This window comes from Oryzias latipes, chromosome 12 (genome assembly GCF_053564925.1).
Source record: "Oryzias latipes strain Hd-rR chromosome 12, Olatipes_Hd-rR_3.1".
NCBI classification, from domain to species: Eukaryota; Metazoa; Chordata; class Actinopteri; order Beloniformes; family Adrianichthyidae; genus Oryzias; species Oryzias latipes.
The window spans coordinates 1,900,152-1,922,500 of record NC_136248.1 but is presented as its reverse complement, the minus strand read 5'-3'; the positions used below and the strand labels follow the sequence as shown (position 1 = coordinate 1,922,500).

The following is a 22,349-nucleotide window of genomic DNA, read 5'->3' as shown; positions in this document are numbered from 1 at the left end:
CAAAAATCTCTGGAGTGGGGGAGGGGGTCCGGAAGCAGAAGCGGAGACTCACGGGAGAAAAACGCGATGAGCGCCTTCTCCTTCTCCTCCGTCCAGCACCTCTCCGGGAACAAGCTGAACGGAGACACCGCCATGTTTGTTGTTGCCGTTTGGCTTTGCGTCTTGTTGGGCTGCGAGGCCACGTGGGCCAGAAGCCGCGTTCTGATTGGATGGTTCCTGAAACGTGACTCCCATTGCCCAGTAGAGGTCGCTGTGAATACTTTGATTTGCTGTTGTGACTCCATCATTTCCTAAAACAAGATGTTTATTTTAAATCAACTTTTATATAAGCAATTAGTTTAATCTTTTAAACTAATGGGAAAGATTAAACTATAAAAATGCCACAAAATCTCTAAATTGTTATTCAGCTTTGCCTAGACTGATGTATTTTCCTTACCCTTAATTCATGGATACTCTTACTTGGATTCTTTATTTAATTATTGATGCCTTCCAATTTAATGTGGGTCTCTGCATACAGTTGGAATTTTTTCATTTTTTAATGTTGTCTGCAGACCAAAAGGTTAGACACACCTTCTCATTCAAAGAGTTTTCTTTATTTTCATGACTATGACAATTGTAGATTCACACTGAAGGCATCAAAACTATGAATTAACACATGTGGAATTATATACATAACCAAAAAATGTGAAACAACTGAAAATATGTCATATTGTAGATTCTTCATAGTAGCCACCTTTTGCTTTGATTCCTGCTTTGTACACTCTTGGTATTCTCTTGATGACCTTCTAGAGGTAGTCACCTGAAATGTTTTCCACTTCACAGGTGTGCCCTGTCAGGTTTAATAAGTGGGATTTCTTGCCTTATAAATGGGGTTGGGACCATCAGTTGTGTTGTGCAGAAGTCAGGTGGATACACAGCTGATAGTCCTACTGAATAGACTGTTAGAATTTGGATTCATTCATTACTTTAATTTGGATTCATTCATTACTTTAAGAAATGAAGGTCAGTCAGTCCCAAAAATTGGTAAAACTTTGAAAGTGTCCCCAATTGAGTCACAAATACCATCAACCGTTACAAAGAAACTGGCTCACATGCGTCTTGCAGCGGCATGCTATTCCATCCGGTTTGCGTTTAGTTGGACCATCATTAATTTTTTAACAGGACAATGACCCCAAACACACCTCCAGGCTGTGGAAGGGCTATTTGACCAAGGAGAGTCCAAACTTTTGGCCTGTACTATATCCATATAACGCATATATATATATATACAGCATTTTATATATACATATACTATATATATATATATATATATATAATGCTGTATTTTCTGTCTAATTTTTCAATAAAAAAATTATTTAAGCACCAATTTTATCAAAAAAGTTAATTAATAATAAATTAATAATTAAATTGTGTTGACGGCTTCAGCTGTCATTCAAGTCAAAATGTTGAAAATTAAGCATGAAATGTTGAGTCAATATTGATAACAACCCTTAGCAAAAAGTATAAAAAGTGGTGCATGTTTATTTTATTACATATACTTGAGTATAAGTATAGCACGTACACTGTAGACCGTTTACATGTAGTGTAGGAATTTTACTAACCGAATACTTCTTTAGATTAAATTGGAACATTTGAAGTTCATCATTTCAAGCATACTGCCTCACTTTTAGTATATAGAGTACACTTGTACGTCTAAATAGACGACTATTTTGCTTAGGGAACAGTAAAACTGCATCTACAGTGAATTTTGGAGGTTGTTTTCTATGAACAGTACAGAAGTGTGCAAATATTGTGTTCCAATTTCCAGCATAAATTCCACCCATAGGTTGTGACATTGTTATCAATTTCTGCTATGCAATGATGTGCACAAAAAAACACCAGAAAATGCAGATGAAGCAACAAAATTGTGTTGCTGCAACAGTTTCTGACACTTGTCTCTTCCTTTTCTTTGTGATTTATTCCAGTCAGGGTGATTTCAACATCCTCCCAGCGAATGTTTAGAAGCACGTTTAAGTTCCTGACATGCTTGTGAGAACAAACCAGACTTCTGACATGTGTGGGACCGAAACGTGAGCTGGATCCAGCAAAGAGAAGGCCTCACAAACTGTCCTCTGAGGCATGTAGAATGAAGAGACTGGCTGTGGTTGGACTGTTTAATACCCAATAATTAAGAACTGGCTGGTACACTTCCAGATGAAACAACAGACGACACAAAGCGACGGTGAACTCCGTGTACATCCCACCTGTTCACCATACAGACATCCAACTTATCTACAATATTTACAGTGTTTTGCCAGTTTCACTTATGCAAAAATAACCAAGCACTCAAAGAGAAATGAGGATATTTGACTTGGTGTTAACAAAACACACTCAAACCCTTCGGGGATTGAATGAAACATGAATGTTGTCTGGACCTGTCAGCAGCTGGGAACGGTAAAAGCTCTGGTGAAGGTAACCGTCTGCGGTGAAGGCCTCTCGGAGGCCTTTTTCTTCATCGTTGTTGTTTCAAAGGCTTCTGCATTGACGGGTGAAGGGATGTGTTGTTTGCTCTGTTCAGGTGAGTTTGAGCAGCCGCGCCCCCGGGGAAAAACCAATCAATTCAGGCCCCATTCCCTCTGATTTCAATACTTAGACATCCCATAAACCCCAATGACTAGGAACAGTCCCACAGCAACATGAAAAAGTGCATTTGAACACGGCTTCCTCCCCTCTGTGGCAGTAACATACTGTTGGCATCATTTCTAAAGCTCCGTCTGTCACTTAGAGGAAACCCATGAGGTGGACCGTCTGAAGGGAGACTCGCATCACATCCTGCGCCTCCTTTTCCTCCTGAAACCTTAAACTCTGTCAGCAGCACTTCCATAAAAGACAATAAAAGTCAAAATCAGATTTAAACAATGAAAACTTCTGGAAAGTTTCCAGAAGGTTTTTGCGAGGGGTTCCCTTGTATCAAAGTATTCAGGGATCCCTCAGGGCCCCTTTGTTCTTCCGTTGGCTAATCTTCTACAAAAAATGTCTGAATATGCAAATATGTGAGCGGTTTGCGTTATTTGCTGGCTGAGATCGAGACCCTCTTGAGATCAGCTTGAGCATTCGGTTCGCCTGACGCGCTCAAGCTCTGTTAGCTCAAAGAAAGAAAGATATTGTACACTTTGATAGAAAAAAAACCTCCTTACAAAAAATATTTTCACAAAAACAACACAGAGTAGAAATCAACACTGATGTTTTGGCCAGCATACATGTTTCCTTTGTACATAACCAAAGGTAGAAACAGATCTACCTGCTTCTCGCAATCACGCTCAGAGGTCAGAGGTCAGACATGAGCAAGAAGTGCTCTCAACATGTCCCCCTGTCTCAGTGAAGTCAGACCCCCCCCCAACAGATTGTTAATCAAATGAGGGTGTCCCTGTAGGCCCCGCCCCTTGCTGAAATGAAAGTCTTTGACTCCTCGGTCCAACAGTCCAAAACATCTTTGTTCATTCCAGCTTCTGGAGGAGAGACCGGTCCAGAGGAGCCGTTTGGTGTCGATCACAATCTTCAGACTAGAAAAGTACACTTAGTCTTGCCGAGCAGCAGAGAGACACAAGAACACCAACAAACCTACGGGCTCTCTGCGTTCGGAGTAAAAGAAAACCCTAAAACCGGCCTCACGCCAGCGGCCTGCCTCTCAAACGCAGCTGTCATGCAGCAGAGGCTCCACGTCCTCGTCGCTGGCTGCGGGGGGGCTCTCCTCGTCGCTGCCAGGGAGGGGGGTGTTGATGTGAACGCCGGCCAGCGAGGACATGGGCTCCTTGCTCTCCGGGTTCGGCTTGTCACTAAGACAGAGATCGGACGAAGACAGGGAGGAGGGCGTCTTTTCAGGGATGAAGAGCGCCACGATGAAGGCGACGACCACCGTGCACGACCCCAGCAGGAAGGGCGGCCCGGGGATCAGCGCTCGCTGGGGTCAGGGCAGACAGACGGAAGAAGCTTAGAAACTTACACTCATTTTCACATCACATAATTGATTTAATTCAATCATTGTTTTCCTGTTTCTCTTTCTTTATTCTAGTATCTTCCTCCATTTTTTGCAGCTTAACTCCTCCTACAATGTTTCATCTATTTCAAACATTCAACTATTCAAATGTTCAGCTCTTTCAGCTTTTTCCAGCTGTGACTTTTGGTCCTTCAAATTCTTGAAGTTTTCCAGATATTCCAGGATTTAAGTCTCCATTGAAACACATGGAGATTCCTTGGAGCAGAAGCTCGCTGGTTCTGGCACTTTTCATAAAAAGATCTTTTTTTTTGTGCTGTTTTCATTTTACTTATGGTCAACTTTGATCAATTCTTTGTTTCTTTCTGCTAATTATTACCCTTTAAGTTTCATTTTCCTTCAGTGATATAGCATCAACCTGCATGTTCTTCTGGAAAAGCAGCTCCTTCTAGTTTGTTTTTGAATTCCCTCTTCCAGCTGTTCTGCCTACCTCAGTGGGACTGTGCAGAGGCAGGGGGTCAATGTCGTATTCCCCCTGGATGGGGTCCATGGTGTTGATGTTGACGTTGAAGAGGAAAAAGATGAAGCCGTACAGAGCAGGGCCCAGGCCGTTGCAGAGACCTCTGATCCCCGTGATCATGCCCTGGACAACACCTGCAGAGCAAGACGCCGGTTCAAGAACATGAGTTCTTCAGAATGTTATGTCTCCTTTAAACAAAGCAGTGAACGTGGAGAGAGGAGCGTTTTCTTCTCACCTTGTTTATCCGCATCAGCAGACTGTGACACCAGAGCAGAGACTGCTGGGAAGGTGATGGAGGACATGGCTGCAACGGCTCCAGCCGCCCACATCATCCTGGACACACAAACACACAGCTGCTGAAGGCGTGTGCGGTTTCAGGCGTGTGTGACCACGCGCAGCGTGAGGTCACGCTGGCGTTTGCAGAAGACCGGACGCTAAAGCTTCACAGACAATCTTTTTCTACCTCTGCTATTTTTGTCATCTCTCATTTCCAGAAGTGAAGAGCTGTGATGCTAACAGGAGAATCCATTTTCACACAAACTCTGACAAAAGCTTTTAATGTTCATCATCATCACGACCTCTAAGGACAAACCTCCATTCATCAAGTTACAAACTCCTCTGCAGTAGCAGCTCCCCCACAAGTCTTACCATGGTTCCGATCCTAAGCCGTACCAGGCCAGCTGGAGAATCTGGAAGCCCAAACCCAACAGAACGGTGTTCTTGGTACCCATGGTTCTCATCAGTAAAGTAAGAAGGAGGGTCTGTGTGGAGAAAGAGGAGAAAGAGTTTGGTGACCTTCACCAGCCTCACAGCGTTGAAGGGTTTTATAGAGTTATGCTTCTAGGTAAACCGTTTCCCGTCTTAAGGCTGATTTCCACTGGTCCGTCTGTCTCCGTTGTGTTGACACAAAAAAATACGACATTCATAAATCAAACAAAATGTTTACATCGCCTCCGTCACGTCTGCGTCTGACATCCCCATAATGCAGGAGTTCTCTATCCAGTCTGCTGACGCAACAATTTCACGGTAAAAAGCCGGGGAACCGGAAACAGAACTTCTGTTGTACTTTCAAAATAAAACTTTATAACATGTTATTTCACATGTAAGGTGGCGTGTCCACGTGGTAACGCAAGTCAACCCTTCAGATGACACTGCCGTCCCTTTTTGCCGTAGTCGACAAAGGTTTAATTTTGGCACAACATCATTTATGACACAAAAGACGCATTTTGAAGGAGTCAGTGAGGACGGAGAGGCCGTGGGCCCTGATGTGGAGGGATTTTTGGGCCATTATTCCAAGCGCAGCACTTACTTTTTTGAGCGCAAATCATTACAATTCTTTTTTTGCACTTGAAACTCACAAATACGTGCCAACAAAACAATTTTGGCTCTAGAGGAATTCTCTCTCTTCTGCACTCCAAGCAGAGCAGGGCACCACATTCCAAGTGTGCCCCAAAAGCCAGCAAATCACAGACGTGGACATGGAGGTTGATGCTGATTGGTCAGGAATTCTTCCAATCGGCTCGTAGACTGCATCCGGTTTGTGCGCAACTGGAAGGATTTCAGACTCGGTTCCCTGACTGCTTAAGTGTTGGCTGAGGAGGGAGAGGGGGACGAACTAGACACCTGGGTGGCAGAACAAGCCACTCCTCCGGGCACCACGGGGGAGGAGCTGCGGTCGGGAGATGGAGACAATGTAAACTAACAGTGTCATAACACGGACTCCCCCCGCAACACAACGGATATGCACTGCAGACGATCCAGTGTAAATTCAGTTGTCATGCATCACAGTGTGGGTGGGGCTTATGCTAAAACCTAAAACAAAAACAACAATCTTTGTTGACACAAAATCCCCATAAATGCATTATTTATGTGAGTGCACACATATGGTACCTGTGCTATGATGGACAAAATGCCAACAACTCCAATGAAAACAGCAATGGTGGTGGAGGAGAAGTTTATGACCTGTGGAGACAGAAACAGAATTTCTTTACAGGGTTGTTTTTTCTTTTTGCTCGTTTTTGTTTCCATGTCTGTTGATGTGTACTCTTGTGATGGACACTCTTTAAGTTTGTTCATATGAAGAGCCCCCCAGACAGACAGATGCCCAGGAGCACCCACCCACAAGCGCACTAGACCCCCACCATGGGAATGGAGCAAGAGGTCCCTCCCCCACAGCCCCTTAGGCCGAGGGCCCGAGGGAACGGAGAGAGCCCCAACCATGCAGGGACCACCCCCTCCCACCAGGCCCAGACCCAAGCCCTGACCCCCCGAGACATACACCGCCACCCGGGCGAGAGGCACGCCACTGCCGGGGGTCCTGAGCCCCCCCCCCCCCAGGAGTGAGCTAGAGCCACCCACAACCAGCCCACACTGGATCCCCGACAGCCCGCCCATCAGCCCCACCAAGATCGACAGGGGGCAAGAGGCCAGGACCAGCCAATTTGTGGGGAGGGCAGATACCAATGACTGGTACCAATGACTGGCGGAGCCCCCCGGTAGTTGCTATCTGGAAAATGTTGGGGTGCCCTGATGAAAACATGAAACAACATTTAAGGGCAGATGTGGACTTCCCAAAAAACGTCCGTATTTTCACAACCACAAGGCGCACTTCTGAGTCTTAAATTTTCTCCAACCTGTAGGGGGGCAGTGCGCCTAATGTGTTGTTGTGGGACGTAGAAAAAGACAGCATGAGAACAGGGGAGGGAAGTTTGAACGTGAACAACATTGTCTACAACATGGCTGAAGCACAGTTTAAACTGCAGCTATCAGCTACACGGAGGAACACGGGAGCAGCTGCAGAGAATTCCAGATGACTGAATCCATGGTTCACGTGTGGAGGAAGCTGGAAAACAAACTTCCACAGTCACGAAGACGCAGCTGAGTTTCTGAGGAGAAAAGGCGACTGACCGATGGATTATGGATCAGACAGCACCATTCCACTGAGGGCAGTAACGCTTACAGAGGAAGCTTTTGCTTTCGTTTTATGAAACGACGTCATCTTTCCATCCGGGCGAGGGATATGGGGCCACCGCGACATTCAACGGATTACAATGAAACGCTGTTCATCTTCCATCATACTGCAGAGAAAAGATTGAGACAAACACCTCCAGCCCAGCCACATCACCAACATGGAGGAGGCGCCGCTGACTTTCCACATCCCGGTGAGTCACAATGTGGAGAAGAGTGGGACCAGCGCAGTAGGATACGCACAAGGGGGCACGGCTTTATTGTTGTGGGACGCAGCGCCAGGGCGAGTTACGCCACACTCTGTGAATGGATTGTAGAAGCTTGGGCTACCGTGTCTGCTTGCATCATTCATGAGAAGCCGCACTGCAACAAGACAGACTCTGACAATGACGAAAGGGGAACCTGGCATGTTTGATAGAAATTTAGCCCAGCTGTTCATTTCAGATGGAGAAGATGAGGACTTTGATGGATTTTTGGATGCTGATTGATGACTGAAAAAGTATAAAATAAATCACAACCAACTCAGTTTTGCTCACACTGCCTTTTTAAAAAACATACTGGCATGCATGTTTTACTGGTACGTGTTAACGTGCCCGTGACTTAAGACCCGGTGCGCCTTTAGTATGTGTCACGTACCGAAAAATTACCCATAACTGAGACTGGGCGCTAAGACTGCGCCCTATAACCCAGTGTGCCCTATGGTCGTGAAAATACGGTACCTCTTTCTCAGATGTATACATCTAGCTGGGCAGTTTTAACAACCTGGTTTTAAGCATAATTCATCTTTTATTTAACATAACTAAAATAAATTGTAATTCAAAACTAAAATCCCTTTAACACAGAGGAGGAATCATTACTGGCTCTTACCTGTCTCAGGTAGAGGAAGAAGCTGGAGTACTGTCCGGCCTCTGGCAGGTAAGACAGGAACACTGTGATGCAGATGAGCAGAACTGTGGGATCCTGACCCACCTTCCTCAGAGACTGAATAAAAGACAGACAGAGAAAGGGACAGAGAGAACGGAAAACGCCACCAGAGCTGTGAGACCCTCAGTCAGTCTTCAGATTTCCCTCTGGGACTCAAAGTTCCAGCCTGAACCCTTAATTGGTTGCTTTTCTCCATCTCATTGATCTATACATGTACTCTAGCGGCCCCAGGGGGCCTCAGTCATATCATTGTTCTACGACTGTTTCCAGGCAACCATAAATCATTAGAATTTTGAGGAACCCTTCAGCCAAGTCTCCCCTCAACATACTGCATCCAGAAACAGAGAAGAGAACCAAATCACTGAGAAAGGAAGACGCCATGCGGCTCAAACTTCTGCTTATGGCCCATCATCACTCAAACAGACAACCTGACATTATAGAGTAAGGAAACTGTTACTGACAGCAAACGGGTCGGCGTACTCCCAGGAAATGGGCGCGCCCCAGGTGTTGGGCCTCATCTTGTCTGGCAGAGACTCTGGGACCGCCAGAAGGATGAAGCAGATGTCGGCCAGAGCGATCAGCGTGGCCAGCAGGACCACCAGGTTGTCCCCGTACCAGGCCGACAGGTACGCACCGATGGCTGGACTGGTTACTAGGCTGGCCGCAAAAGTAGCCGACACCTGGAGGATTCAGAGAGAGGGAATGAGCTGTAAAGGGCTGGAAGAACCAGCGTTACACTCTCACTGGACTGTTATCAGGAAGATTGAACATTTATCCTATAGCGCATTAAGGTGTGGCTTCAACAGTTTGCCAAACTTTGCCAAAATGAAAAGTGTTCAGTGATGCCTAACGACACTGTGACCTCCTGCAAGCCTCACATAGCAAACATGCATCACTAATCCAGGAGCTGCAGTTGTTTCTTGATAAGTGTCTGATGTGTTTCTAGAGTCAAAGTGAAAAGTTTATTGTTGTTTGAGCTGAAGGTCGGGCTGGTTCCACTCCGATCACTAAAACAAGAGTCAGTTCCATCGCTCTGTCTTCATTGTTTCCTCTTTTTCTTCAAATGTTAGATTAAGTACTAGCATAGAGCCACTTGTGCATCCATGCCGATGGACAGATCTGGCTGTCCATCCATGAACACAAGCTTGTAGCCACAAATACAGAAAAAGTGACGTGGATGGACCTGACAGCAAAAGAAATACTGACTGCATATAGAACTGGACCGAGTGAGTGTGACATCACCCTTAGAAAATGTTTTTACCTCCCATTCCAACCAAATGAAGTCAATGAGAAAGCGCCAGTTTTTCTGATGCAGACGTCGCAATATTGGAACCAGAAATCCCTCAGTATGCAGTATGCAGTCTGTCTGAGTCAGCATTTCTACGGCAACCACTCCCTCTAATCAGGAGTGAGCTTACTGGAAGGCCAAAATCCTCCCATTGAAAGCGGGATTGCGGGGAATCTGTCAATCAAACTCTTCAAACGTTCGACTTGACACCACATGCTTTTATTGAGGCATCTGATTGGTCAGTTCATAACTTGAATAACTTGCGATACTGAAGTAAATACCATGAACAGAAATTATCATTACAAACATTATCAAGAAGATGTTATAAAGGTATCAGATCCAGAGCGGTTCTTCTGACCAATAGAATGACTGAGTAACAGCGGGTTATTTCTCTATTGATGTCAATGGGATTCTGGCTTCGTGGAGCCAGCGGGTACTTCCTGTTTGGAACGATGTTTCCTTTCTGGAAGGATGTTTGGAACGTCAGCGGGAGGAATCGCTTTTTCCAGTTCTCAATGGTTTCAACCAAAATATTGGAAGTACCAGGTTGCATGCGGAAGATTAGAAAATATACTAAACTGGTTTTTACCAATACCTGTTCCATGTCCATTTTAGCTTCAGAAATCTTTATGATGCCTGTTTTATTTTCCACACATGACAATTGCACTGTGTTTAGGGGTTCAGCTATCTTGATTCAATCTAAATACACTTTTGTACATATTTGAGGGTTTGTATTTTGAAAGGCAAGGGGGGGATGGATTTCAGCACGGACCAAACAAAACTCAACACAATCCCCCATCTATGTAATGCCGTTGAGTCGGATAAGTAAGACCAGCCCATTCTGAGCTCTGTTTCAGGCCTTCTGAACCCAAGAGGTGACATCAGAGATGATCTGCCTAAATGTGCCTGTGTTCATATGTAAATCCCAGCATATATGACCTGAGATGAAACGTCTACGGGAATTCTTACCAGACCATAGGCTGTACTCCTCTCTCGTTCATCTGTCACATCAGCGACGTACGCAAAGATGACGGAGAAGGTGACAGAAAACGCCCCAGACATGGAGATCATTGCAAAGTACCACCTAGAAAACAACCAGGAAAAACAGTCTTCAAGACAAAATAACAGAAAAATCATATAGAGTCTGTACAGAATCAGGAAGTCGGACCAAAAAAGAATGACACGGTTATCCATGTAAAAGTTTAAACGCCATCTGGGACTCCCTCTAAGAGGACAAAAGCAACTCATTCCTACCAGGGACTAAGCCGCATCAGCGGGATGGGTGCACAGGTGAAGAAGACTGTGATCAAAAGGAAGGAGCGCCTGCCCCAAACGTCAGATAACGCTCCAATCAGTGGAGCAGACATGAAGGACAGGAGGCCCTAGAAGGGATGAGACACCTTTTAGTCCTGGTTCCATTCCACTGGAACTCCTTCAAGCTCTTACCTTCACTCCCTGAATGAGTCCGTTCATCAGGAACGTATGCTGCGGGAAGGTTTCATGCAGAACCTACCGAGAGAAGAAGACAAACACGTTTCACACGCAGGTAGAAACACAGGGCTCCTCCTGAAGCTGCAGCTGCATGGGTACTCGCCGTGAGCATGGGAGTGGTGAGCAGACCCCAGGCGAAGAACTCCAGGAAGATGACCATCACGGCATGGTACACGCTGGGCCGGCCGATGCCCTGCTGGGGCTGGAAACGAACCAACGACATGCAAATGAGGTCACCACACTCGCTGTCATGTGATTGATCCTTTAGAGACATTACCGAGGAACTCCAGCTGTTAGCTAATGAAGAGCAGAGGACGATTGGTCGTCCCTGAAACTGACCATTCAAATTTCCCTCATTTACCTTCTCTGAGTGTTTGTGTGTGTGTTTTTGTTTGTGTGTGTGTGAATTTGAGTCTTCATGTCAGCATCCCTCTATCAGAACATCCTAACTTCCTCCTGTTGATTTTGGTTGGACTTAGCGTAATCCTCTAGACTAATACTTGTTTTTCTCACTCTTTAAAAGCCTCAGAATGGAAAATCCTGTTGGTGACTCAATGTGAGGTCACGTCTTTCATCTGACCGCTCTGCAAAAACTGGATCTAAAGTCGGTAAAAAGACCTTTGTATCAAGATCAATGGTCTTATTTTCTGTCTTGAAGAAAATAACGAAATAATTCGAGAGGTTTGTGAAAACACGCCTTACAGGGTATTTACACATTTACAGAAGTTACATTTAAGGATTTAAAGAGCTTTTTAAGATCCCTTACAATCTAATTGAAGACCAAAGAGACTGAAACCAACAGCTGGAGTCTGCTGTTTCCTGCTCTGCACGTGCAATTCCACCGCCATGATCCCCATCGTGCCAAGTTTAGAGTTCTTCTGGCAAACCGTGCAGCTCTAAGCACTTCTAACCATCACGAGGAATTCTTCTTTTCAAGGCGCTCCTCTAAGACTTTGCACTTTCCTATTTGCCTGCACTGACAGGCATCAACTAACTAGCTAAACGATTTAACACCTATGACAAAACGCAACCTGATTTGTTTTTGTGACAGGAAGTCACATGGCACGAGAAAAAAAACTAAGATCCATTCACCAGAATTAAAGGTTTTATAAGAAATTATTTTAGTTCAATTAAATGTAAGACTTTTTAAGGATGTGGAGACAAGATTTATTTCTTCAATTAAGAATTCTTGGTTAGACCTTTTTCTTGTTGTCATTGGCTGATTTTTTGGGGTTACTTAAATAAAATCTTTCATTTCATTGTGATTTTCACCCGAGCAAAACTATTTCCATGAATTTCAATGTTGCGTGTCCAGGACTCTGTGCTTTCACCAGGGAAGTCTCACATGTCCCAGGAATGAGTGGACCAAAAACCAAATTTCTATTATCATTTTATTATTCTTTTTTAGGAATTTTATGTTCTCAGGTTCCTTATTTTTCTGTAATTTTTGAGCATGTTCCTAGGAACTTCCTGTTTTCTTTTCATTTTGTTACACATACCACAGTTGAAAATAAAAGAAAACCGCTCGAATTTATCAGGTGTTGTCTGATTGATCCGTCTTTTTGATGAGTTTAAATGTTATCTTATGCTGTACAACAGTTGTTAGTATCTGTCCAGAGGGAGCTCAATTATAGACATTTGTATATATTTATAAACTTTTTATACAGGATCATGTTTGAGTTGAGGTGAACGGCTGTATGTAGGAAAAAAGATAACGGCTCACCAAAATAAACCTAAAGTATGACAAGAGAAAATCCCATTTTTGTCCTGCATTGTTTGAAACCTTGAGTAGACGTACATTAGCTAAACTCGATCCTGATTGGCATAAGGTGTCTTTTATTTTGAAAGGAAGTCAAAAAACTATTGAGAAAATGTTAGTTGGTTGAATGCTATAAAGCCTTCAACCCAATGTTTTCTTTCTGTATTATTTTCTTATTTCTCATGATTTTCTTTATTTTTTCTGACATAGTGTTATTTTTAATCATAGTCAGGATTTTTCTAATGAATAATAATCTGCATATATTTCAGATAACTGATCTGCATGTGTTATGTTGATTTCCAAAATAGAGCTATGTCGATTTTTAGATAATAATGAAGTAATTCATCTTTGTCATGTGATTTATTGAAACTTAAAGATTCTTAATTCTGTCTGATAAAAGTTATGAACCGGATAAATCATGTAATAAAAGGGTTTTGGTAGAACAGGATTATAGAAGTTCACTTCCTTCCACTCTCTTTCAAACAATATTTGATTTAATGTCTAATTATCCTCAGTTTGATACGTCTTTGTATGAATGCATAACTGATGATTGTATTGTTTTGTGTATTCTTCTTGATTTGATTGCTTGAAATAAACCATTTCAAATAAACAAATCAAATAGTCTCTTCCACTATTTTTTGTGCTACAATTTTTCATAATGAGTTCAAAGCAGACAGTGTCAACCTTTTCCTAAACGGTAAAATAAGACTTTGTGTCTTGTGGTCAGTAAAAATGGTTGTTTTACTGTTAGAGGAGAACAGCATCGGCCACATTAGAGGTGCATTTCATTCATCATAACCCTTTCAGTTTTAGATGCTGCACTTCTTTCTGGATGGACACACGTTTCAGTTCAAATCCTCCAAACAGTGTTTCACTGCACAGAACGTAAAGATCACGATTGGCTAAATGTAAATGTGACGACACTTCCTTCAGCACAGCGGCGTGAGCTGTCAAGCCGTCCCTATATCATTAAGGAGATGGAGGAGAGGTTAAAGTTGTTTCTCCACATACCTGGTACCCTTCTTATTTAGAGAATTATGTGAGCCATCACCCCATGTTGAGGCCACCATTACAACAAAAGACGCCAGATAAAGGAGAGCGAAACCATCTTCTTCCCACCTATACCCACCAAAGATTCTGAGTCCCTGTGAACAAATAAAAAGGTTATGATCCTTCCTTTTGGCCGAACTCAAGTCTTTCTCCTGCATTGATGCAGTGAAGCCTTAAGCTCCCATCTTTGTGGAAGCAGACCAGGAGACATTGCTGACATTGAGTATTTCAAACAATCCTTCTGCTGGGCACATAAAATAACGCACAACCAAGTTCCAAGGTCAATATCAAAACTGGATCATCCCGCATGACATAATCAGCAGCCTGCTGACACGAATACACAAGGAGGGAAAATGTGATTATTCTCTATATTTAGAAAGAGACTAATAGCTCGTTCTACTAACACAGATTACACAGATCAGGAGTTTACCCTAAAGTTGAACATAGACCCTTAATAAAGTAGGTCCATTTATTTCCAGGGTCACCTGTCATATTCCACTACATCTATGTGAAAATAGAAAACTGTTGTAAGTACAGGTGGATGAGAAACTCCACCATTTCTAACCTTTCTATGTTCTCTAGCGGATTTGACATTTTACAGTCAATTGAAACGTTCTTCTTCTCTGAATAACAGATGTGATAATTATGAAGTAAATACATACTCTGTATTCCAATGAGCAGATCCAAGATGACAGAAAAACTCCAGCAAATGTATCCACTAATCAAAGATACTGGATTCACCAGTTCACCAGGGATTCAACTGAGATCGGACACAGTTTGATTCAACATCCATTCATTTTTTCACTTTTTTCACTTTTCCATGTTGAAACACATTTGGATTGGTTTTAAAAAAAACTTTCTTTTACTAAATTAATCCTTTTAACTGAACATCTGGATGAAGCTCGTCTGCTGGACTATTTAAACATGTAGTTGTAGAGTTAGATAAGCTAATTCTCTCAGAGTTCTGGTACATCGTCTGTCCATCATGTGGACCCCCCCGAGGTTTCTGGTTTTTTTTGGGAGTATTTCCTTACAGAGAAGGAGGGTCTAAGGGCAGAGATGCCCAGTTTAGTTTAGTCTGTTTAGCTGTTCAGCGGTTTTATTTTATAACTAATTTTAGGTTTTGTACACTTAGTGAAGCCTGTTGAGACGACTGTGTTGTAATTGATTTGAATTAAACAAAGATGAAACTTTTGTTGGCAAAATTCTTAGAAAACTGTTTTTGCCTGAAAAACTACAAGACATTCTTTTTAATAAAAATGAATCAATGCATTTGATTAGTCTGTTTCCGTTTTCTATTACAGTATTGTTATCATAAAATGGTCTAAAACAAAAGGAAAAATGTGCTTAAAGATGAAAATGTTAATTTTCTTGGGCCGTTTTTCACATAAAGGAGGACATAGATAAAGAAAATTAAGATAAAACATTTCTGAGTATTTCTTTATTCAAATCATGGTGAATCTGGAGCAGATGAAAAAATGCTGTTTGGAAAAAGCTCTCAGTTGTAATGTAGAAACTGAAATGGGCGGGGCCAGTGTCTCCCAGCTCTGCCCATTTCTGATCATCCACCTGCAGACCCACAGATCCATGAACGTCTTTGTTTCCCTGGTCTAAGCTGGAATCTGGACCAGAACCGGACGGATGGACAGATCTGATGTTGCTGCCATTTCTGTTGCACCGCTAATGTTAGCTTGGGGGTGTGAGGGGCTGTAAGCTAGCAGGAGGGAGTGTAAACAAAGGCATGTTGGGAAATAAAGGCAGACTGACTCCCTGCCAACAGCCATAACTCAGAGGTGAATTTCTGATGAACTCCCGCCACTCTGCAGAAACTATGTCCTAGAAAACGACGGGTTTCTTAAAAGGTTTTGGCTAAAAACAGCATCATATCCCTAAAAGATCACCGGGAACGCTTTGAGAATGGATCAAGTGGGACTGTAGGTGGTGATTGTGTACTTGTCTATAATCACGGTGCCAGCATGGAGACGGTGACCTTCAGCACCAACAGCTTAGTGACTCCATCGGTCATCGTGGAGATGTGGAACGTCGTCCGTCTTCGCCTCACAGCAGACGGCTCCTCTTCAGATTTCTGTCCTTGGAGCTCAGCTGTTTCCTGTTCTCCTTCTGAATTAGCGTCACAGATGTTCTGCTCTTTCTGTGTTCCTTTGTCTCTTTCTCTTGAATCAAATGGGTGGTTCTGTTAGAAGATGTCTTCTTGTTCTTCCATAAAGAGGGAGTTCCCCTCTCAACGGTTTAACATGGGGATCCTTGGACATCACTTTGGCCACTTATAAAGGTTTTTTTTAATAAGTGTCCTTGGACTGAATAAGAATAATCCGGAACGTTGGGAATGACTTGGCTCATGAATCCTAATGTGTTGCGTTTCACCTTCAGAGAACATTTGGTTCTAATGAGGCTTTATTGGATCGGCTGAATGGACGGACTCGTCTGTGGAACCAGGTTTCTAAAAACAAACTAAAGCCGCGTTTATTTCATGAACCTTTAGTTAGATCTCATGTGTGGGATCTAGACTTTGACTCTATTTTATCACAGTTTTATTTGTTTAATGCTTTTTAGTCAACTTGTACTTTTCACGTCTAAACTTATTCTAATTTATATTCTAGGTGTTTTAGACTTTTCCATGTTTTAAATTATATTAATTTACATTTTCATATTTTAGACCTTTTTATATGTTAACTGCTGTATTTATTACTTCTACATTTTAGACTTTTAATGAATATTTTCTCACTCTTATTTTACTGGGGTGTTTGTGTTCGGGCTGCTTGTCCTCTTTTTATTCTGTCCCGGATAAATAAATAAATAAAATGAATGAAATTTCACTGTAAACCGTGCGTCTTTCATGTTCACTGACATCTCTTATCTCCTGCTCCTCCATCTTCCCTCCATCCAGAACATCTTGTTATTCTCTCTATTTCGATCAGCTTCTCAACCAAATGGGTCCAGAACCTGCAGGTTCTGCTGCATTATGTAACCCAGAGTGACACCAGCAGAACACAACAAAAACTGCTGCTGAGGTTAGCATTGGCCCCCCATCATCAGGCCCTGCTGTTGTCATGTCAACAAAGTGGAGGGGGTATAAAATGACATTAGGTCATTGTCTGACGTACAGGGAAAAGGTATCAGCTTCTCTGTCTCCATGGTAACCATGCAGATGTGATCAAAATAGGATTACAGACAAAACAAAGAACATAATGTATTTTTAAAAGAACAGCTGTGGATGACACTCACAGTCATAGAGAACAGAGGCAGCCTCCAGCCTCCTCCTCCAGCCTTCATCAGGCTCCATCATCCTTCATCATCCTCCATCATCCTTCATCATCCTCCATCAGCCTCCATCAGCCTCCATCATCCTCCACCAGCCTTCATCAACCTCCACCAGCCTCCATCATCCTCCACCAGCCTTCATCAACCTCCTCCAGCCTCCATCATCCTCCATCCTCCTCCTCAAGCCTCCATCAGGCTCTACAGCCTTCATCAACCTCCATCCTCCTCCTCCAGCCTTCATCATCCTCCATCAACCTCCACCAGCCTCCATCCTCTTCCTTCAGCCTCCATCCTCCTCCTCAAGCCTCCACCAGCCTTCATCAACCTCCACCAGCCTCTATCAGGCTATATCCTCTTCCTCCAGCCTTCATCAGGCTCCATCAACCTCCATCATCCTCCATCCTCCTCCTCCAGCCTTCATCAGGCTCTACCAGCCTTCATCAACCTCCATCATCCTCCTCCAGCCTCCATCAACCTCCACCAGCCTCCATCCTCTTCCTCCAGCCTTCATCAGGCTCCATCAACCTCCATCATCTTCCATCCTCCTCCTCCAGCCTTCATCAGGCTCTACCAGCCTTCATCAACCTCCATCATCTTCCTCCAGCCTCCATCATCCTCCATCCTCCTCCTCAAGCCTCCATCAAGCTCCACCAGCCTTCATCATCCTCCACCAGCCTCTATCAGGCTCCATCCTCTTCCTCCAGCCTTCATCAACCTCCATCCTCCTCCTCCAGCCTCCATCAACCTCCACCAGCCTCCATCCTCTTCCTCCAGCATCCATCATCCTCCATCCTCCTCCTCCAGCCTCCATCAGCCTCCATCAGCCTCCATCCTCTTCCTCCAGCAGTCATCATCCTCCATCAACCTCCATCATCCTCCTCCAGGCTCCATCCTCTTCCTCCAGCCTCCATCCTCCTCCTCCAGCCTCCATCAACCTCCACCAGCCTCCATCATCCTCCATCCTCCTCCTCAAGCCTCCATCAGGCTCTACCAGCCTTCATCAACCTCCATCCTCCTCCTCCAGCCTTCATCATCCTCCATCAACCTCCACCAGCCTCCATCCTCTTCCTTCAGCCTCCATCCTCCTCCTCAAGCCTCCACCAGCCTTCATCAACCTCCACCAGCCTCTATCAGGCTATATCCTCTTCCTCCAGCCTTCATCAGGCTCCATCAACCTCCATCATCCTCCATCCTCCTCCTCCAGCCTTCATTAGGCTCTACCAGCCTTCATCAACCTCCATCATCCTCCTCCAGCCTCCATCAACCTCCACCAGCCTCCATCCTCTTCCTCCAGCCTTCATCAGGCTCCATCAACCTCCATCATCTTCCATCCTCCTCCTCCAGCCTTCATCAGGCTCTACCAGCCTTCATCAACCTCCATCATCTTCCTCCAGCCTCCATCATCCTCCATCCTCCTCCTCAAGCCTCCATCAAGCTCCACCAGCCTTCATCATCCTCCACCAGCCTCTATCAGGCTCCATCCTCTTCCTCCAGCCTTCATCAACCTCCATCCTCCTCCTCCAGCCTCCATCAACCTCCACCAGCCTCCATCCTCTTCCTCCAGCATCCATCATCCTCCATCCTCCTCCTCCAGCCTCCATCAGCCTCCATCCTCTTCCTCCAGCAGTCATCATCCTCCATCAACCTCCATCATCCTCCTCCAGGCTCCATCCTCTTCCTCCAGCCTTCATCAACCTCCATCCTCCTCCTCCAGCCTCCATCAACCTCCACCAGCCTCCATCATCCTCCATCCTCCTCCTCAAGCCTCCATCAGGCTCTACCAGCCTTCATCAACCTCCATCCTCCTCCTCCAGCCTTCATCATCCTCCATCAACCTCCACCAGCCTCCATCCTCTTCCTTCAGCCTCCATCCTCCTCCTCAAGCCTCCACCAGCCTTCATCAACCTCCACCAGCCTCTATCAGGCTATATCCTCTTCCTCCAGCCTTCATCAGGCTCCATCAACCTCCATCATCCTCCATCCTCCTCCTCCAGCCTTCATCAGGCTCTACCAGCCTTCATCAACCTCCATCATCCTCCTCCAGCCTCCATCAACCTCCACCAGCCTCCATCCTCTTCCTCCAGCCTTCATCAGGCTCCATCAACCTCCATCATCTTCCATCCTCCTCCTCCAGCCTTCATCAGGCTCTACCAGCCTTCATCAACCTCCATCATCTTCCTCCAGCCTCCATCATCCTCCATCCTCCTCCTCAAGCCTCCATCAAGCTCCACCAGCCTTCATCATCCTCCACCAGCCTCTATCAGGCTCCATCCTCTTCCTCCAGCCTTCATCAACCTCCATCCTCCTCCTCCAGCCTCCATCAACCTCCACCAGCCTCCATCCTCTTCCTCCAGCATCCATCATCCTCCATCCTCCTCCTCCAGCCTCCATCAGCCTCCATCCTCTTCCTCCAGCAGTCATCATCCTCCATCAACCTCCATCATCCTCCTCCAGGCTCCATCCTCTTCCTCCAGCCTTCATCAACCTCCATCCTCCTCCTCCAGCCTCCATCAACCTCCACCAGCCTCCATCATCCTCCATCCTCCTCCTCAAGCCTCCATCAGGCTCTACCAGCCTTCATCAACCTCCATCCTCCTCCTCCAGCCTTCATCATCCTCCATCAACCTCCACCAGCCTCCATCCTCTTCCTTCAGCCTCCATCCTCCTCCTCAAGCCTCCACCAGCCTTCATCAACCTCCACCAGCCTCTATCAGGCTATATCCTCTTCCTCCAGCCTTCATCAGGCTCCATCAACCTCCATCATCCTCCATCCTCCTCCTCCAGCCTTCATCAGGCTCTACCAGCCTTCATCAACCTCCATCATCCTCCTCCAGCCTCCATCAACCTCCACCAGCCTCCATCCTCTTCCTCCAGCCTTCATCAGGCTCCATCAACCTCCATCATCTTCCATCCTCCTCCTCCAGCCTTCATCAGGCTCTACCAGCCTTCATCAACCTCCATCATCTTCCTCCAGCCTCCATCATCCTCCATCCTCCTCCTCAAGCCTCCATCAAGCTCCACCAGCCTTCATCATCCTCCACCAGCCTCTATCAGGCTCCATCCTCTTCCTCCAGCCTCCATCAACCTCCACCAGCCTCCATCCTCTTCCTCCAGCATCCATCATCCTCCATCCTCCTCCTCCAGCCTCCATCAGCCTCCATCAGCCTCCATCCTCTTCCTCCAGCAGTCATCATCCTCCATCAACCTCCATCATCCTCCTCCAGGCTCCATCCTCTTCCTCCAGCCTTCATCAACCTCCATCCTCCTCCTCCAGCCTCCATCAGCCTCCATCCTCCTCCTCCAGCCTTCATCATCCTCCCTCTGGTTCTCTCAACAGGGCTCCTCACATCGTGCTGCGCAGCTGCAAAGATGGACGCTGCAGCGAGACGCCTCACTCCGACGCTCTTATGTAACAGCACGGCTCCAGCATCAGCACCGCTCCATCGGGCCCCAACAGCCATTTTGGACCCGACCCGGCTCGGTTAGCCTGTCTTTGCTGGAGTTCTTCTGTTTCCACAGACGTGTCTGGTCATTAGAATGACAGAGCGCGTGCAGACAGCTGACGGTGTCTGCAGCTTTAAGCGCTGATGTCTCACGCGGATTTTTTTTTTTTTTTTTTTTTTTTTTTTTTTGCAGCCGCTCGTCAACAGCAGTTAAGTCCGTGTTATGTCATCGTCCCTGCGGCGGCGGCCTGCGGGACGAACGGACACTAAACCCCCGGAGAGCGTCCTCTACCGCGGGGGCTGTCAGCAAACATCGTGACATGAACGCACACATTTACATCTATACACGTCACTCATGAAACACAGAACCGGCCGCCGTCCACCCACCGCGTCTCCGTCCCGCATCACCATCTTCTTGACCAGCAGCACTCGGCCGGCGGGCGCCGGAAGCTCCCCGGTCATCTCTTCACACCTGCCGCCGCTCATGAAGCATCCTTTCTGCGTGGATATCCGCGGTTCTCCGGGCGCTTCCAGGATTAATCGGTTGGTCCTCCCCCCCAAAAGGCGAACTGGGCCTCTTTCTCAGAACCGAACCGAACCGATAACAGCTGCTCGCACTGCCGCTCGCCAGTCCTCACGGAGTCAGCTTCAGTCGGAGTCTGCAGTGCGAACCGTTACAGTGAAGTCACCGGGGACCACGGCGGGACTTCCGGTTGCAGTTCAGCTCCCTTTCAAAACAAGAGCGTCGTGTCCTCTGAATCTCTTATGGGATCACAGGGTTGCTGGAGCCGTTGGGTGAAGGTGGGATACACCCTGAACAGGCTCACATATCCAACGTATGGCAATATTAGTGTGATGTTTTTTTTCTTTTTAATTTTACTTTATTTATTTGTTTGTTTGTCGCAATTTACAAATAAATCCACTCTTATAAGGTAAACCAGTGAAACTCAGTGCATTATTTGTGTTTGCAAACAAACACAAGTCAATAATTACTCTCAGTTAATTCATAAAAGTAAAATTTTAAATGCTTTATGGAGCAAAGTTGTAAACAAAACCACACGACTGAAGTTCTTGAATTCATCCGACCACATTTCAGTGAGTCGCTGAGTTTCATCGGTTTTGTGTTACGACATTGTTTTGAGAGAATTCTGCTAAGGAAACTGGGGTAGCTTTTAGGGTGACGTCACAGCAGCGCCTGTCCCCGCGTAACAAGACACTGAAAAGCATTTTCAACTGAGTTAAAATAAACGTAACAAAGAGTTGGACCTTTTTCCTCTTTAAAAACACAACAATCGCTGCTTTACATTTGTCCACAGCTCATTGGTTGCTTTATTCCTTATCTGCTTTGTTCCCGATGGAGTCCGCTTAATTTTTTGGTCTAGTATTTCTGCTCCAAGGACGGATTGTATTCAGACTGAGGAATCTCAGAGCGAACCGAACTTCAGTCCCATTGGAATTGAACCGAGACCACCTCCAAAGACGGGTCAGAGAGCGGTTCCTGGCCACGGACCAGGGTCTGCTTGGGTGGATTCAGACTGAAAACTTGCTCTGGATTATCAGAGAAAGCGAACCAAATGTGTCCAGTCTGAATACAACCAAAGTCATGTGACAGTTGGCCCTCCAATCACAGACCAATGCTCTGGAGGCCAGTG

At 45.4% G+C, this 22,349-nt stretch overlaps 2 protein-coding genes across 8 annotated transcripts in view; both read right to left on the bottom strand.

The window, feature by feature from the left end:
- Positions 1-254, bottom strand: part of LOC101159687 (uncharacterized) — a 12,556-nt gene extending 12,302 nt beyond the window's left edge. For 4 of the 6 annotated variants that reach the window (XM_020707928.2, XM_020707929.2, XM_078955575.1 and 1 more), the window contains exon 1: positions 53-254. In XM_020707928.2, coding sequence (XP_020563587.1) covers positions 53-234 — 182 coding nt within the window. In that variant the 5' untranslated portion in view covers positions 235-254. The remainder of the gene's footprint in view (positions 1-52) is intronic. The other 2 variants (XM_004075150.4, XM_078955574.1) reach the window with 1 other exon arrangement.
- Positions 255-2,139: 1,885 nt separating this feature from the next.
- On the bottom strand, positions 2,140-21,417 carry slc71a2a (solute carrier family 71 member 2a). 2 transcript variants are annotated; one of them, XM_004075165.5, is made up of 12 exons: positions 21,085-21,417; positions 11,267-11,365; positions 11,119-11,181; positions 10,927-11,054; positions 10,642-10,756; positions 8,846-9,064; positions 8,328-8,441; positions 6,384-6,455; positions 5,142-5,254; positions 4,729-4,826; positions 4,464-4,627; positions 2,140-3,940 (listed from the first exon to the last, which is right to left on the bottom strand). In XM_004075165.5, the coding sequence occupies exons 1-12, from the start codon at positions 21,181-21,183 to the stop codon at positions 3,668-3,670; spliced, it is 1,557 nt and encodes a 518-aa protein (XP_004075213.1). In that variant the 5' UTR covers positions 21,184-21,417; the 3' UTR covers positions 2,140-3,667. The 2 variants fall into 2 exon arrangements, with proteins under 2 accessions (XP_004075213.1, XP_020563589.1); XM_020707930.3 differs by lacking the exon at positions 21,085-21,417 and adding an exon at positions 17,219-17,351.
- Positions 21,418-22,349: the final 932 nt, after the last annotated feature.